At 36.2% G+C, this 18,485-nt stretch overlaps 1 protein-coding gene across 2 annotated transcripts in view; it reads right to left on the bottom strand.

Moving 5' to 3' along the window:
• Positions 1–1,852: 1,852 nt before the first annotated feature.
• SNX10 (sorting nexin 10) overlaps positions 1,853–18,485 on the bottom strand; it is a 55,373-nt gene continuing 38,740 nt past the window's right edge. For both annotated transcript variants that reach the window (XM_015589527.2, XM_006912013.3), the window contains exons 3-7: positions 14,923–15,009; positions 11,579–11,679; positions 11,088–11,186; positions 4,114–4,326; positions 1,853–3,659 (exon numbers count right to left, since the gene is read on the bottom strand). In XM_015589527.2, coding sequence (XP_015445013.1) covers positions 3,578–3,659; positions 4,114–4,326; positions 11,088–11,186; positions 11,579–11,679; positions 14,923–15,009 — 582 coding nt within the window. In that variant the 3' untranslated portion in view covers positions 1,853–3,577. The remainder of the gene's footprint in view (positions 3,660–4,113; positions 4,327–11,087; positions 11,187–11,578; positions 11,680–14,922; positions 15,010–18,485) is intronic.

Raw genomic sequence — 18,485 nt, 5'->3', positions numbered from 1 at the left:
GCAGCCAACAGGCGGCCGAGGGGGCAGCCGCGGGAGCGCCGCCGCCAGTGGGGTGGGGGGCAAAGCTATAAAGAAGGCCCAGAGGTAAGAAACTAGCAAAAACACAACCACAAGTTATGCCCGTGCTGTGCCTCTAGCAGCAAAGACAAGCGGTGTGGGGTTTTGGATGAATCTACACTTCTCGTCGGGAGAGAAAGGGTATTTTCCTCTTTAGCATAAGTCATGTTCATAGTGTCTTTAAATCAGATTGCAGGAATTTGTAACTTATTTTTTTTTTCTCTTTTCCTCTATATCTGTTGAAAAGAAGTCTGGAATTTTGAAAAAAGAGGAAAGGGTCATTAACTACGAGTTTGCACAGCTGAAAAATAATTAGTGTCCAATGCACTATTCATAACAATGATCTAGAAAAGTTTCCAGCAAGAGTGAAGAGCAGTTGGTTGTGTGATTGACTTAAAGGGACAATGGTGACTTGTTTCTGAGATGCATATGGCAAAGAATAGAGCCAAAATCCTTTGTAAATATTTCAAATTTTAAAGAAATTGTTGTTTATTTACATCCTTCTAAAATTTTTGAACTCCACTCTACTAAAATGTATTAATCTCTTTTAACCTTTATTTGCAAAGAAAATTGTTATCTATGCTTTGAATGTCAATTGCAATAACTAATTTCAGACAGCATTTTATATTTGAAAATGTTTATATGTAATAAAGTAACAAAAGGTCTATAGTCCAAAGCAGAAAATTGTATTAAAATAGTTTCCTCCACTGAAAGGATGCTGCATTGTATTCATGCCAACTAAGTAATTTAAATATTAAGAGGAAAACTATTTAGAAACAGAATAAGCTTTTGTTTTGTTATTTTTGTCTTAAAATTTTAGAGGCCTTTTGTGAAAAAGAGTCTTCCTTTATAGCTGAAATACTAAAAACCTTATTTGTACCACAATAGTTCAATAATGATGAATCCTTAAGGCATCAAAAAAAAAACGAAAAAACAAATTAAGTTCAAAACAACATTCAATTTACTGTTGGGTATAAGTAGTAATTGTAGCTAGGCTAAATGAATTTGTTTAAATTCTTAGTAGCCATAAAAGAAATGTTAAAGTTATTACATATCATTTGTTTATATGTAATTATTCAATAAAATGTGAACTAGGTTTGAAAAGCTCCTGCAAGATACTTAATATCTTAAGGGACATAACTAGTTAAAGATAAACATTACTGATTTTCCTTAGTAATTTTTAAAACTTGAATTTTAACTAGAATTTAAATCACTTTCCAAGTGTGACTTTAAAAGAAGCCCTAAGTAACAGGTTGTTGACTTTCGTCGTTGACACCTTTGGGTTATATAAAAAACCAGCTCTCAAACAAAACACATAAACTGGCTTTATAGGTGAATAGTTCACACTTTTAGAATTAGCCAGGGATATACAGTTTTGATGTATATAAATCCTAAAACATTCAGGATTAGAATTCTTTAAATTTGTTACATTAAAAATAGTTTTAAAGAAACATCTATTCTATTTAGTGACTTAAGTAATTATTTTCTTTACCTAAAGAAAGCTTTATAAAAATATGCCAGAGAAAAATAAGAGATTTGAACAAAGCAAGAAAGCTACTGGGGGCTGAAATTCATCTAAATATCTCAGCTACTGGATATCAGTTTTAACAAGCCAGTATTTAGATATCAAAACAACCAAACACAGGCTAAAAGCCTCAAACGTATACAACTAGAGTGAATATTAAAGGAAATTTTACCTACGTTCTTCCTTAAAATTATCGATCATTCAAAACACACTGATTTTGGGTCTAAGAACTATATTCTCGTATAAAATAAGTGATCCAACAAATTAAAGTTGATTTTTTTCCATGTTTAATGTGAAAACAATGATCTCATAAAGTTTACATACCACAGTATTAAGCATTACTTCACACCCATTTTGATGGCTTGTTACATCATCTAAAAATAATATGACAATTGGTGGCATATTTCATGCTTTTCAAAACTGCTGAAAAACAGAAATGTGAAATTCAAATATATATTGCCGAGGAGCTGGAGATCGCTCTTAAATGACTAGATGGCAAAACTTTACAGTGAGATAAAAAGAAACTACCAAATCTCTTTTTTTTCCTATATTAAAATGAGTCCTAGATGATAGAGTAATAAGACCCAATGTACATTAAGTCAAAATACTTACAAAAGTTCAATAATATTTTAAACCAAACAAAAAACAAGAAGGAAAAATTATGGAAATCATTCTTACCCTAAATTAAAATTTTTTTTGTTGTTTCTTAGTTACAAGCATTTCAAAGACTTTTCAATAATACAATAACTTTTAAACTAGTTAAAATAAAATGAGGTAAGGTAATATTTAATTAAAGCAACAAGTTTTTCCAGTTATGTAAAAATATCTCCCTTTTAGAGATATTTTATACCATTCGACAAGACAGAAACTTGGATAATTATCTCAAGAAAACACTGTTTCATCTCAAATTTGAAGTGCAATGTAGTTTATCTAAGATACTTTCTCTGTGGGCCACTAAAAAAAAAGATTTTGTTAAATTATAACAATTCTCTGGCAGATGCCTGAAAAGAAAGGGCTTTTTAAAAAGATGAATAATTAATTCTGAAATTAGCAAGTTGATATCCTTTTCTAAATTATGGGAATACTTATTGGTAAAATTGAATTTATTAATTTTTGTAAAATCCTACTTCTAACTTAAAGCTAAGTAACAACCACCGATACTGAAAGTTATCTAGTGATAAGAAATGGCACATTTAGTCAGAAAATAAATCATTAACCTATAATTCTAATTACACAGTGATAATGAAAACAAATGATTTATTTCCAGGAACCATGTGTTGAAGCTGATTTTGGACAACGAAACTGTATTCCTGAATCTGTGTATTGCAAATATAAGCAAAATTACTAGCACTAGTCCTGTTGTTTTCTAAGATGTAAACATTATTTTAATATATCTCTATTCATAAGATACATTTCCCATCTAAGTGTGAAATAGAATGATGGAAAGGTTAAACATTCTTAAAATATTTCAGTCAAACACCCCAAAAAGCAGTGTTTTCTCAGTGCAGAGGAGGTACCCATGTAATATCAGCTGCATGGCTGAACGAGGCAGTCTAGTCCACGCTGTCAGTCTTCATAGTGGTTAAGCTCATACATGCTGTGTTTACGGTAACACTGCCCCAAATGATACCAGAAAGAATGCTCTATCTGGATTTTAACTGCTACCTATTTACCTGTCTTTCAAAATCAAAAAAACCAATGAAGTCTTTTTAAACATACAAATCATTTCATTTGAGGGCAGGGTCTTATTTTACCATAATGTTTGCCTATACAGGAGGGTGTTGCATTCACAGGCTTTTAGCTTTTTACAGAAAGTTAGACAAAATAAGACAACATAAAAATATCACTAATAAACAACCCAACAACATCTTGAAGAATTTAAATACCTAATATCATGACAGTGAGCTTTAGGTAAGAATACATCATTAGCAAGCTTTCTTCTCTATGACTGGACATAATTTGCTATTCCTAAGATGGTAACATTAGAATTATTTTTCAGGATTCCTGCGGAGCTGTGCTCATTTTACATCCATGTGAACTGCTGTCATCACTACTATGTCCAAACCCGGAGGATGAACTGGAAAAGAAGAGAGGGGGAAAATAATAAAAAGAGGAAATTGGTTTTCACAACACACTCAAAGCCTGAGTAACAGAGGAGAACTTTAATTATCTCCAGTCACAAAGAGAGACAGGAAATTTGGACTTTTAATTAGCCATTTGGAGTGCAGTTGGATATTTTTTTAGCTAGATAATTTAAACGCGAATAATTCAAGTCTGACTAAATGAAAGTCACATAATCAGAATGCAGATAATTGAATTTCTACTGCATTCATTAATTCAGTGTGGAGGTGTGTGTGAAGACTACTATGATGAGCTGTCACAGCTCAATAAAATCTCAGTCAATTAATTTTTTCATTATCTTAGTATTACATCAACAAAAAGTGAAATGTATGTATGTATCCATACACATGTATATGCGCACTATGTGTTATATAAATACACATATATTAAATCGTAACGCAAGGAAATACCTTTCTGAATCATAATCTATGTCATTTTCTTTTTTTCCTTCTTCATCTTCTTCAGGGAAACGTCTGTTCATCAAGGCAAACTTGTGAATTGCTTCTTCTACGGAGTACTTAGTCTGCCCAGAAACGCATGCCTCGATGTCCTCTGAATTCAGATGGCTCTGTAAGAAGAGGTGAAGGCGGCTATCTGAAAGCAGAAGTGCATTCTGTAGGACCCTACGTAAAAGAAAAACAAATAATCAGTGAACAGAGATGGACAAAATTATAGGGTAGAAGAGAGAAAAACAGTAGAAATGTGCCACCGAAGTAATTTGTCTACTATGGCAAACTTTGCATCAATTATGGACTCTGCCTATTAAAGAGATGAAAGCATATGTTAACTTTTATTCAATTATTTGGAAATTTAGGTGAGTAAAAACATGAAGCTAATAGTTAAGAACATCTGTTAAAAGAATAACTTCAAGGACATTTCTTCGATTTAACCATCTGTTATGGCCATGTGGATTAATTATGGAAATATTTTGCTTATGTAGTCATAGAAATTTATTCTACTTAAAAAAAAAAAATTGACTGCCAACCAGCATGTCAATTCTGTGATCTTTATTGGCTAGGCTGTCAGGAAACATCAAAAACTTTCAACTACTATTAAAAATTCTATTAAAAAGTCAATGCATTTCTTTATTGAAAAAAAACGTTACAAGTACATTTATGTACAAGTTTACAAGGGCTCAGCTGAGAGGTGGCTTTTTTTGAATACCTAAGATTAACTAGAAATTTCTCCAAAATCTTCAGTGGCACTGCGTAATTCTATGTTGTTAAAACGAGCCGCCAAATAAAACGGCTTCCAGCCAGTTTTACCATATATATAATTAAAATAGGATAATTTTGTAATAAGTACATACTAGCCTTCCCACATTCGAGATCAAAGTTTACACACAGTAGAGATTTCAACTAGTGCCTCAGAACTACAGGAAGGAGTAAAAACTACCCTGAAACAAAATCTGCACATGCTCAAATTCATGTTATTAGTGAATGTGTTTTTTTCTGAAATGCATGTCTTAGAACAGGAAATTAAGTCAAATTACACCCTTATATTTACATATAAAAACTTTTTATCTTTTTAACATTTTTGTATGAAATATAGTTACTATTTGTAGTTAAATAATGATAGAACAAGATACTAAGACCAGATATAGGGAGGGGAAAAGCTAAAACTCTAAAACCCAAGTATAATTTTGCCCAACATGGGATTTTTCATCAAGAAAGTTATGAAAAATAGATTATGTACTTCAGACCAAATGAACCTTACCTTATATTCTGCATTTTTTAACAATTAGAAAAGTAAATCTCTTCTGGCCATTCATCTCAATTTACTTAAAATCCGAGGTCATTAGAATATTTCCTTTTCTTCAAAATAATTATTTTTTTTTTTTCAAAAAGGCAAACGTCTAAAAATGCAGTATCCATACCCAAATCTAGCTTCAGTAGGCTTACAAATGTAGTTTGAGAAAATATTCTTTACTGGCTTACAAAAAAAAAAGAAAAACCTTTGTGCTTTATAAAAGGCAAAATCTCAAGCAAAACTTCTGAATACTTCCTTTCCCTCTTTGTCACCTGCCCTGGGTTATCCTAGATGACCATGTCACATGGTAAAGATTAAGTTACCAAATACAAGAAGTACACCCCTATTACTACTCTTTGAGATTAATTTTCTGCATTTATGAATGTTTACCACTCTTGTTTTAAATACTTCAAATCAAGAGAAGATTTATGTGGCAACGACCCATTAATATTAACTTGCATTCACTGTGAAGTTTGAACGGAGTGTTTCCTGTGTCCTTCTGCCAGTGGTTTCCTGCCAGCCATGGTATAAGTAACTGTTCATAGGATTATACTTACAGCTTTGTTTCTGTTGGAAATGTGTTTTATTTTCTTTATAAAATAATGGGTAATCTTTAAAATTGATTTTAGATGGTTCAAGGCATTACACCACAAAAGTAATGAGCACTAATGCCAATGATATTGGACACAAATTCATTTTAGCTTTATTTCATGTCTAAAGCAATTCTTCTGAGCCTTGAACTGCTCACGCACGGTTATTAACTTGCTAGTAACCTAACACATGGGTACAGCAAACAAAAGTGATCAGAGTCCAGGCTGATCGGGACCTCAAGGCTACTGTCTTTTTTTCTTGAGCTATAATTCAATTTCCAATTTTACTGTACATTAGACTCATTATTTCCCCATGTTTTCTTTTCTGCTTAATACTGCCATCTGGAGGACACGCAGGTGAAAAGCGAGAGGGAGCTGGGCACACCCAGCCCACAATTCTGAAGCCGGAGAAAGGTGTGTCTGGGGCAGGAACGTCTGACGACCCACACAGGCCTGGAGTTGAAAAACGGTACATCTGCTTAGGCACGGTTCTGGTTTTTTGAATTCCCTCGGTCTCGCTGGCTAAATTTATGCCACCATTCTTCATTGGCATGAGTTTTAAATAAGCAAAATTAATTTTTAATGTATTTGATTTTTATTTTTAGTCAGATATTTCATTTCAAAATTAAAAATACAAAATCTGGAGAGTATTTTCCCATCGGAATCAGGGAGCTCAACTAGTTCATTTTAAGTATTAGCTAGTTTAATATTTATCAGTGCTGCAACTGCCATCATCATAATATTAAATTCTATTTTTACCTTAGTCATATTTGTGCCACATTTTCCACAAACCTAATAGCAGTAAATCAACTTCAAACTTAATATAAAGAGTACTTTGTAAAACAGTCAATAAAATGTCATCTTTATAAGCCTCCATAAAAATAGATGTATACAATTTTCAAGCCTTTGTAAAAGGAAAACAGCCTCTAGGATTTTAAAGGAATTTGTGAAAAGATATTTACAATATGAGTCAAAAGTTATTCCTTTCCCCGTAACAACTTTAAACAAAGCAAAACCTGTTTTTCCGCTTGAATTGGATACAGTTGAAAATCTGGTTTTCCTCAACATGATTTTATTAGGTGTATTATATATTGGTTCAGTTGAGAACAATATATAGCTATGCAAAAACATTTAATGCTAACCAAGGACACTCGGCTCTACTGTACCCGGTACAGTGACATATATACACATCTGTATAGCATGTGAAAGGTTAGCAATTTGATGTAGGAAAAAAATGTAATTCAGCTTGTTTACCTCGTACCATGAGAAAAAAATAAAACCTACAAATCTTCACTGAAGACATTCATGAACTGTGCTGTGGTGCCCTCTATTGAACACAAAGACAAAAATTGTGTGTGTGTGTGTGTGTGTGTGTGTGTGTGTGTGTGTAACTAGCTGTAGTGTTTTCATGGTATCCTTTGTAAAAATAAATAAATAAATAACATTCTTTAAATTGTTAAGATATGCAGAACTGTAATACAAAAGTCTACATTGTATGGTAAATGTAGTTATATCGATGGGATGAATTAATTAAAGGAGAGAAAGCTGGCTCCCATTTGTGATATCAATCAAATGTAAAAAATTAGGAGGAATGCCATTTTCATAGTTGGAGTTTTACGAAGAGTGTATAATTTTAGTCCATAACTTGCTTTTTCCCTAACCACTAATAGAAGTGACTTACAATTTATAATTAATCTGTAAATTAATTATATTTATAATTTAGGGGAAAGATCCAATAGGGAGAGTGTAGCCAAGAAAAAGGAAAAATGAATATGTTTTCAAAATGTCCTAGGGTTTCTCTCACTCTCTGCCTCTGAGAGGAGACCACATTCTGTCTGTGTAGTGTTGCCCCTTTTCTAATAAACGTTCCCGTTAACTCTAAAAAAAAATAATAAATGTCAATCACAGAGTTCAGCTAATCATAAACTTACTAGTTCCTGGGATTAATAAAGTGCCTCTACCTTTTCTACAATTTCTTTGTCTATAAAATTGAGATGATACCCAACTCCTGATATTATTGCAGGTATTGAGATAAAACATGTAAAAAGCTAAATATATAGCAAGTGTTCAATAAATGGTACAAATTATTCTTTTTGGCACTTAGTCAAAGGAATGACTTTCTAATTCCTCCATGAAGACTGGCTTGGATATATACTTTGCTATTAAATATATATTATTTCACAAATGACCTTAAAATTTTTTAAAATGTTATATTTATATTACATACACACACATATGCCTAGAGACAGCAGCATTTTGGTTTCAAAGGGTTTGAACATATCAAGTGCTCTCGTTTCATAACTTCAAAACTTCACATAAAATCCAGAATTTTTAAAACACATGCTAAAAACCTGCCACACAAGCATAGTTTGTATTTAATGCTGTGGTGTCTTCCCTCTCAAGTGTGTAAAGTGTTCTACAAACAAACAAGGTACAGGCTACTGATGGTGGCCCTATGTAATGGCTCACCGATGGGACCTCAGGGGATGTCAAGCCGGGGTCAGGACGCAGTCCCTAGATGGGCAAGTTGTTCGTTGCATCCAGTTTCCCAAAGTGGGCCTGAGCTGGGGGGACACCAGGGCAAAGACATGGAAGGCTGCTACTTCTCCACAAATGGGACAAAGAACAGGAGAGCCACGCCTCGGGATCCTCAGAGAGGAGGGAGCACAGCCTTCAGCTCATCTTCAGGCCAAGCCTGAATCCAACCATGCGCTTCCTTCGGGTCCAAAGCACACGGACGCACCATCAGCTTGGAGACCAAGTTCACGTAGTCAGTGGAACAAGTCACATGACAAGGGAACTTAGTATCTCTTCTATGACTTGACTTCTGGATGAAAACCCAGACCCAACTTGAATGAATCTAGCCAGCCCCTGATATATACTTAATGCTTCTCCACTAGAATGGAAACTGCAAGACGATAAGGATTTGTGTCCATTTTGTACAGTCCTGTTTCCCCGGTACCCGGCCTGGCCCAGCGCAGTCACCTAATAGATTTGCCTTTGAACAACACAACCACTCGGTGAAGGTCGGCGACGCATAGGTAACATTATCATGCTCTTAATAGCAAACCAAGGCTCAAAAGAATTAAGTGACTTTTCCAAGAAAAAAAATCAGAAGCCAAGATTCATGGGAGACCTGGAACCCAGCTCCCCGAGTTCTTGATCCAGGACACTTTCCACTACGATGTCTGCGTCAAATTCAGTCAGCAGATTCAGTGACACAGTATGCAAAAAATAACCAAGTGCAAGCATAACCCCACTGTGTCCGAATGACACTCGAGTCATTCATTTTGTAGGAAGGAAAGGTGATGTTTAAAACAGCAAAGTAATTCCTGGTCGAAAACATGTCCTGCGCTTAACTAACAACATAAATACAGAGATACATACTCTCCTTTGATGTCAAACAAGGAGACCTCTCTATGTAAGACAGGCAGCTCCTCAGTGCTGATGGAGACTGCGGGATTTGGCTGTCCCTATCCAGGCCTCACTGGCAATGGCCAGTCTGCAGCATCCGAAAGCAGCATCTGGACCAATAGGCCACACCGCAAATTCGGACTGCAGGGACCACATCTTAAGGGAGAGGCCATCAGCCACCTGGGTCTCATTCACACGACAATGAAAATCGAAGCTGTCTCCAAAAGGGCAGAAAAAACTTGACCAGGCCTTTGTTCTGTCACGCCTCTGACACCCAAGGGACTACCACAGCAATGCTTTCCCAGGACGTGGCTCAGTTCCTCTCTCACTCTGGCCTTGTGTCATCTTTATTCCTCTGGCTTCTTTTTCTTTTCTGGCCCTCCCTCAATTATAATCTTGGATTTTCTGTACATCTCCTTGACCCCTTCGCAGGAAAGGCAGTAGATCAATTTAATAGAAATAAATATTAATATTCATGTGCATACTTAATAACCAAACCCTTGATGAGTGAGCCATATGGAGAGAAGGCAGTATATTATTTCAGGCTAGCTCTACGGTCCAGGTAGTAAACTCAAAATGAGATTACTTCAGATCTTAAAGCTAGGAGAAAAAGAGAGTTCAGATGACTGGGATCTGGCACTAACTAGTAGTCATATGACTCACACTATTTTCTTCTCTAGAAAAATTAAATAAGAAAATAAGGAAGTTAGAAAAATTAGCTCAAAGCTATTTCATTTCTAAGTGCATTTAAACAAATAATGACAATACTTAGAAATCACGCATTATGTGCCAGACTGTTGTGAGTGCTTTACCTTTGTTAACTCATTTAATCCTCTCAACAACTTTATAAAGTAGGGACTATTATTAACTCCATTTTACAGATGGGAAAACACATGCACAGAGGAGGTAAAAGACTTGCCCAAACCCCCAGCTAATAAGTAGCAGAACCAGAATTTAAACTCAGGCAGTCCAGCCTCAGAGTCTCTGTGCAAACCAATGTGCTGTCCCACAGGATGAGCATCCCAGCATTCCAGAGTGGGGGACAAAAGAGAAATTATAGTAGTGTGAATTCACATCATGTAACTGTAGGACCTACCTTTACCGAGTAATCCAGAGTCAACAACCCACAGAGACTATCAAACACCAATAAATGCTCCCTTATAAACATTCCCTCCAAAGAGTAAACTCTTCATTGAGAGGAGCCCAGAGGATATTAGCAGCCCATTGCAGAGCTGATTTGCATCTGTCGATCCTAAATGTTGTACATAAAGACAGTTCTTAAGAAGTGCCTTTTTAATAAGGCACATCTGTTTCCTGGCATATTTTACTTTTGTCAGCTAAACTCCCAAGTCATTTGGCTCTGCTTTACAGCTTAAGAGGCCACGTCTTTATTATCTGACTCAATTAGTTCATTGTTTTCTTCCTAGATTTGGTCCCAAATATGCGCCATATGATGTTAGCCACAAGATGGTGCTCTAATATAGAAAATGAACTACAGAGCCGCTCTCCAGAGCACATCATTAGCATTTCAGAGACAGTTATGTTCTCCCCCACCTGATCACGAACACTCGACTCTTGCAAACACTTTTCTCACATCTCCTGTGAGGCCCCGAGAGTTTCCGCACACTTACTTTCTGAGGAAATCTTCCAAACCCTGACGCCGTTGGTCTACGTGCTGGCGATTGTTCATGTTGAAAAAGAGGTTTTTCGATGGAAGTTCCGGCAGTTGTCTTAGGAGAAAGAAAATAATTTTTGTGATCATCGAATCGAGGTGGTTTAGTTACAGAAATCTCTCAAAGTGAAAGCAAATTACGCATGATAACTATCACACAATAATTATATATTACATAAATAGTTATATAATAAGGGTATGAGAAAGTTAACTTAAAGAAAAACCCATCTTTAAACATTTTTGAGGTCTTTCATGGTCCATACTCATAAAAGTTGGAATTCAAGTGATAAATTTTGAATTAAGATGCTGTAGCCACAAAATTAACTAAAGCTATATACTGCAATCAAGAAGAATACCTATAGAATACTTCATAATTTATATTCCTATAAATCTTATGCATATCAAATTTCTAAATACTGAATATAATAAATCACTCTTTAAATCACTTACATCAGCAGTGCATTACTCTGGAGTCTCTGCCTCAGCCACACGAATTCTCTAAATCTTCTTCGTACACAGGATGTTTTCATCGTAAAACACATGCTATTGGTCTGTTTAAAGAAAAATATAAGCCTCATTTGAGGAAAAAATGCTTTCCTTATATCTATAACTCACTATGTGCCCCCCCTAATTTTTTTAAATAGGACTAAAAAAAACAAAAATATATTTGTATTTATGCCAGACTCAAATCTTACACATAATCCACCAATATAACAGTTCCGATGACAGCTGGGATGACAAACGAGCAGTGCCGTCCTGGGGCAAGGCATGACCTGGCATTCCCTAAGTCCTGACATAGCCTCCTGCTCACCTATTAGCACCGCTTTCAAAGACAAATCATAAAAACTGAACAAATCCTGAAGCATAAATGACCAATAAGAACTCAGAGTCATCCGCTGCATTTTAACACTTTCCATCTATCCCTGTTAAGTGGAGAAGCCTTTGGGGATTAGGGACATCATTCCTTGATAGGCCATCACTACAGGTCACACAAATCACCAGGAATCCTGAAATCACTTTTAAATAAGAGAACAACGCTTCTCTTCTCTCCCAGACATGCAATGGGAGTGTGATCGAATTAGAGAGGATGGGACAGGGTATCCGCATGGGGGACCCAAATTCCAGTCCTCACTCTGTTATAGGACAAGTCACTTAAACTCCAGCTTCCTGAATGGTAAAATGGGGATGAAATGGTACCTACCTATTTCACAAGATGGTTGTGAAGACTGATAAGAAGCACCTGGCAGATGTTATCTATTAACATTATTAGTTACTAGATGTTGGTTTCCTTCCAGCTACCCTAAGGCAGACATTGGAAAAAGTCACCTACAGAGTCCCCATCCTAAGCAAAATGGCAATGCTTCTCCTTTGCTTAACACAAGAGACTAGCAAATATTTGTCTATTAGTTTTGTAAGAAGATCTCTATTCTCTAAATTTATTTCAAATTTCTATTTCACAGTCTTTACATTGCCAAGTAAGAAACTTTTACCCCCAAGACTGATATTATTTCAAAAATTATTATTCTACGATTTAATAAGCACTCAGCAGTTGTTTTCCTTGGGAAATATAAGTGATTATGTGCATTAGTTCTTAAACTGTTCCACAAAGTGTATGGTACAGCTCCTAGTATCCCTCAGAAAACCTCAGGGTGAGGAGAGGTTAAGAGACTTGCCCTCAAAGTAGCTCATGGTCTTAGATCCCATCACCTTTGACGTTTTGGCAGCAAAATGTGCTGGATGGAGTTTATGGCACAATAACATTCTGTGTGTGGATTTCAAAGCACACCAGGGCCTCGCTCTAATGTGATCCTTGGGGACTAAGATAGCAGGCCGTTTACGCCAGAATTAGTGTCCTAACAAGGCTTGGGCAGGAAGCCTCTCAATGCTGCCTCCCCAGAGAACACCAGGCCACTCTAGGGACTCCAATGCCTCAGGTACAGCATGGGTCTGTGTCAACTCCCTTTCATTTATTTCTCTACTCGGAATATCATCGGGGATGTCGATAGCTAGAGATCCATCTGGTGCCCACACCAGACAAAGGTCTATTTATAAGTCTTTCACATGCAGGACAAGTTCAGGAGAGGACATATGAGGGTCCCACCTCTACAGTCCACTAGTTTAAAGTCACAAGTAAATGCAAAGATTTCAGAGTCACCTGATAACATTTCCCTTGCGGTTAATTTAAATGGGTTAAACAGCAGCTCCTCTACCTGCTCTATGGATATAGCATCCAAGGGAGGCTAACTGGAACTCTCCAGGCCCCCATCCATTCCTAATTATAGAACAACAGGTGGAAGCCTCTTCAGAAACAGACTACACCTAGATCACGAATTTATTGGTTCCTCTAAATCCACTTGCTTGTTTCTGCTATCTACCAAGCCAAAAAGATTCAGTCATTGTCAATTTATTAGCATTTAACTGCCAAAACACCACCAAATACTTGTGGAAACCATCGTTTCTGGCTCAAGATGGACATTTCTAAGTTCATATCATGCTATTTATATACCATAATATATGTAGGAATAACTCACAAACTTTTTTGAGAAAGTTAAACGGCAACTAAGGAATTTCATTTCACTTTCAAATGCTTAGCTTTATATACTCGTGTTATAATTTTCGACACAGAATGCACATCTGGTATGACCTCATGAATAAAACCAAAACAAAATCAAAACACAAGGCATACCCTGGCAATGGCCTTAATACAATCATCAAAAAAGCAGTTCTGATTTTTTACTTTGTTTATTTTCTAAATTGGGAAACTTGAAAGAAAAAAAGGAAGAAAGAAGAAAAAAGTAAAAGCTTTATGGCTGGTGATCTGGTGTCCAATAATACACCAATTTAGCTACTTACAATGGGAAGATTAAAGGCGGGTAAATTTTACTTCACTTGTGCTCTGCCATCACAGATAAAACCTGAGCCTGCTTCTATGTTCCCAAAAAAGTCTGGATGAAATCAGATGGGAAAAGTGACTATCTTCATGATCAGGGCCAAAAAACTAACGTGTGGGCCAAATACGGCCCACCATTTGTTTGCACAAATAAAGTTTTATTGGAACACAATTACGCTCTTTCATTTATGTATTGTTTTATGGCTGCTTTCACCTACAAGAGTTGAACTGAGTAGTTTTGAGAAAGACTCTATGGCCCACAGAGCCAAAGACATTTACTACCTGGTCTTTTACAGAAAAAGTTTGCTGACCCTTGTTCAACATGATCATAGAAGGCCGCACACTACACAGAGCACATGACACTGTTCAAGAGATTATGATATAGTATTATTTCCAAATAAAGTACCTAATTTCTAGTTATTTATTTATGTTATTTATGATTTATTAAATAATTGCACATATTCATTTTCTACTTTCTTATTCTACTTATAAAACACTGCATAGCTCTTCTCCAGAAAACTCTATATCCTCTCAAATTTAAGATTTATCAAGTAATATGTTACCTAGAAATATGCTATTAAGGTCATAAAGAAATACTATTAATGAGGTATAAATATTCTTTAACTGTGAATTTTAGACATAGTCACATCTTTATACATTAAGGCAATAAACATTAAAATATTAACACAGGTACAACAAGGAATTCAAGTCAGTAATGTTTCAACTTCAGAAACCATCTTACTACTTCCATTAAGACACAAGCATTAGTTGTAATCATTAAAAATTCAATTCTTTGAATTAAGAAAACATTACAAATTTCGATTTTAAGTATATCACAGTATCCCATCAAACATATGCCACTAAAAATTAGTATAATTTCTATAACTACTGATTGCATACTTACATGAATACATATCTCATAGTCAATATAAGAATGCCAAAAGTCCTCTTTCTGAATCCTAGGATCTCGAACCCAGACACTTACAAATTCCTGTAAGGGCATCATAAACAAAGAAGTGTGTTTCAGAATTGTAAGTCAGGATTGAAAGAGCCAAGAGAAATAAATGCACTAAAATGAAACTGAAATGATCTTTAACCAATGTGATTGTGATCCTTTGAAAAAACAAGAAGTAAAGTTAATGAATCAGGCATCATAGGAAGCCCAAAAAACCCACTTTTACAACAAACAGAATTTTTACAATAATGCAAAACCAAGCACTTTTGGAGTGCTTTACAGGTTATGCGAAGACAATAAGAAAGTGTACTCTAAAAGTGATTATTAATTTTCAATCATATAAAAAAGGTTCATATTTTTCTCAAATTTTAAAAGTCATTTCTTACTTTAAAATTAAAAGTACAAACCCTGCCTGACAAATCACTTCCTAGAATGCAAATAAGAAAGAGTAGCAAAGGCCAGGCAAAGAGCAAGCAATGAGAATTGAAAATGTCTTAGTGTATACACCCTAGCTTCATGAGAATAAGATTAGTTTAAAAATATAATAATGTGTACAATAAAAAAAATATTATCTTTGGTATGGTAAACTTCGAAATATATTTATGCACTTGGTGATTATAAATTTGCTAAATGAATTTAATTTCAAATATCTGAACTTTCTGTTTGAAATAAGGGGCCTTCAAGGCTGAAATTGTAGTCATTTCTTACTACTTTGGCACATCTGAGAAGCAGGCTGTAAACACTCTAGAGCAGAAGCAGAAGAAAAATCGTGGGGTTTTCTGGACAGAGTACCTCCGTTCTATTATACGGGTAATAAAATGAGAATAGAATTTTAAGCAGAGGATTTTTAAAAAGTAGAAAAAACAGCCCATATTCCCTGAAAATAACTTTTGTCACCTATCAAGTTCCACCTTCTCAGACAACATACACTTTGTTCTTGAATTTGAGACCAGTGTCCCACTGTTTGTCCTCAGTAGATAGGGTTTATGAGTTATTGTTTCAGAAAGTCTTATTTTAAAACCTTTTCATTACATATTTTTAAAGTCCTTTAGAAGACGGAGAGGCAACAAAAAGAAGATAACGATACAGCAATGCTCTAAATGTTTTGGCTATTATTATTGTTTTTTTTAATTAACCAGAGGCTATTATTTCTTAAAAGCACGTTCTAAATTCTAAGAGGCATAGCAGGCAGGAATGGGTCGGGCATACAGGAGATCCTGCTCAGAGATGGAAACTGAAACAAACCCAGGCACCCTGTCCTTAGCCTGTATACATTTCACCTCAGTCGTGCGTGTGTGTGTGTGTGAGTGTGTGTGTGTGCGTGCACGCGCACGCACGCACGTACCGCTCATTTTCCTGAAGTATTGTTCACACACACATAGTTCTTAGGAGGAATGAATCAATCATCGATCAATTGATAAACAGAACAAATAGGTTAGGAAGAGACGGAGAGAAGAACAGAGTCCAGAGCAGACCACATGTGTCCCTCAGGACCCTACGCGCCCTCACGGCTGCCTTCTGACTTTCACAGGCCCTGGGGACTTTTGCCTTCGATGGGCCCTTCCCTCCACAAGAAAAAAAAAAACTAACTAAAAATCATACTTAACAACTGCACTGACGTAAAGATGAATATATAACTATTGTATATTAACACCTTTTCTTTGACCTAAAAGTTTATTTTGTTTTTCTGATTTAAAAAAATATGTATTGTTTTCACGGGCCCCTGAAAGCAGTTGGGCCCTGGGCAGTGTGCCTAATGGAGAGGGAAGCCAAGCCCACTCCCTGAGCAAGGCAGGATGTTGCCGACGACCGACGAGGTTATCCTGCCCCATGTGAGCCAGAAGGCTCAAAGTCATCAGGTCACATGTAAGCCACGCTTCCTCACAGGGTACTGGCGGCTCCACTTTTCCACTGGAAAGGCAGAAGTTCTTGAATATACCAAAAGGGAAATTAAATATTTCCAATGTTCCATGTTAACAGAAGACATGCACCTGTTAGTGAACCAGTGGGCCATGACACAGATTAAACGAAAATGAAAAGACAAGAAAACACATCTGTCAATCTGCTACAAACTTATGATTTAAAATACATATATATACGTGTCTGAACTAAAACTATAAAACCTACAGTTACTATAGCATCACATACCCCCCGACCACTCAACATATTATTAACCAATGATGATAGTAATGAAAAATCGTTCTGAAAAACATAGGGCATTTTTTTTCTCCCTATTCATTTGCTTTTACCCAATTGCTAACATATAAGCTTTAAGTAACACATCTCTTTTCATGGAAAGAGCAATGAAATTATGGTCCCATGACTACAGGAAAACTTTGGCTCACCCACTTCCTTAATTATGAACTTACTCACTGAGCCTGTTTCCATATCTGGAAAGTGGGAATAATGCCTGTCCAACCTTTCTCAGCTATTTATTAGGAAAATCAAATTATAAAATACTGGCGAAAACACTGGGAAATTTTTCATTAAGTGCCACATGAGTATGAAGTATTATTATTTAGAAAAGGAAATGATCAGGAACCCAAAGCACTGAGGTCTTGTCACAGACACTGGCAATAAGCAATTAAGAAAAGCTAAACCGATGGTATATCTTTTTTTCAATGCAAAATATTAATTTAAGAACCCAACAGTGAACATTCTAACACTGTACATTTTCAGGGAAAGGCAGAATGACCTAAAGATTTCATAGTACTTGCTCAGAGCAAGCCCTTCAGAATATTTGTAAAAGGAATGGACAGCATAACGACATATTTGTGAAGAATCTCTTTTCTTCATCTCAATGGGTTGGACTTCTCAGACTCCACCATTCTTACTACTCATTAAGTCTAATCTTTAAGCTTCTTAGGGAAGGGTAGGTTGAATACACATTCTAAAACCATGCTGGGGGAAAAAAAAATGTCTTCGAAGAACACAGCGATGCATTTTAAATGCACACTCAAAATAACTGTGGTGCTAAGACGCCAAACATTTTTTCAATCCTGAAAATCTTTAACTTAGTTGGAGTGCAAAATATCACTATTCTTTTGTGCATGGTGAACTTTCTTCCTTCTCATTCGTTTAAATGTTGCTGTGGCCCCAACAGCCATCCCAGGCTGCTATTCTTCACACCCGGTTGCGATTCCATGGTGACCTCATCCAAACATATGGTTTCAAGCCCGCAGCATGAGCTGGTGATTCCATCTCCAACCCGGCCTGGGCCTCTCTCCACATATCCACCGTCTTGCCTAGATGGCTCCACTTGGAAGTCCCATGAGCACACAGAGTCCACACCCTTCCTACCTCACCCTGCTCCCCATCTCATCCCTAACAACCCCAGCCAGAAACCCAGTTACCCAAACTTCTATGACTCGCCTCCCAAACCAGCACTGACCAAGTCCTCCAGATTCACCCTCCTTTGAACCCACACTCTATTCCCTTCTCTATGGCACTGATTCAAGGGCTGCTAACTGATCTCTGGGCCTGTATCTAATTCGTCCACCAAACTAAGACAA

This window comes from Pteropus alecto, unplaced genomic scaffold (assembly GCF_000325575.1).
Source record: "Pteropus alecto unplaced genomic scaffold, ASM32557v1 scaffold21, whole genome shotgun sequence".
In the NCBI taxonomy this organism is placed as follows: Eukaryota; Metazoa; Chordata; class Mammalia; order Chiroptera; family Pteropodidae; genus Pteropus; species Pteropus alecto.
The sequence above is the reverse complement of the archived record's forward strand: the minus strand, read 5'-3'. Positions and strand labels throughout refer to the sequence as shown.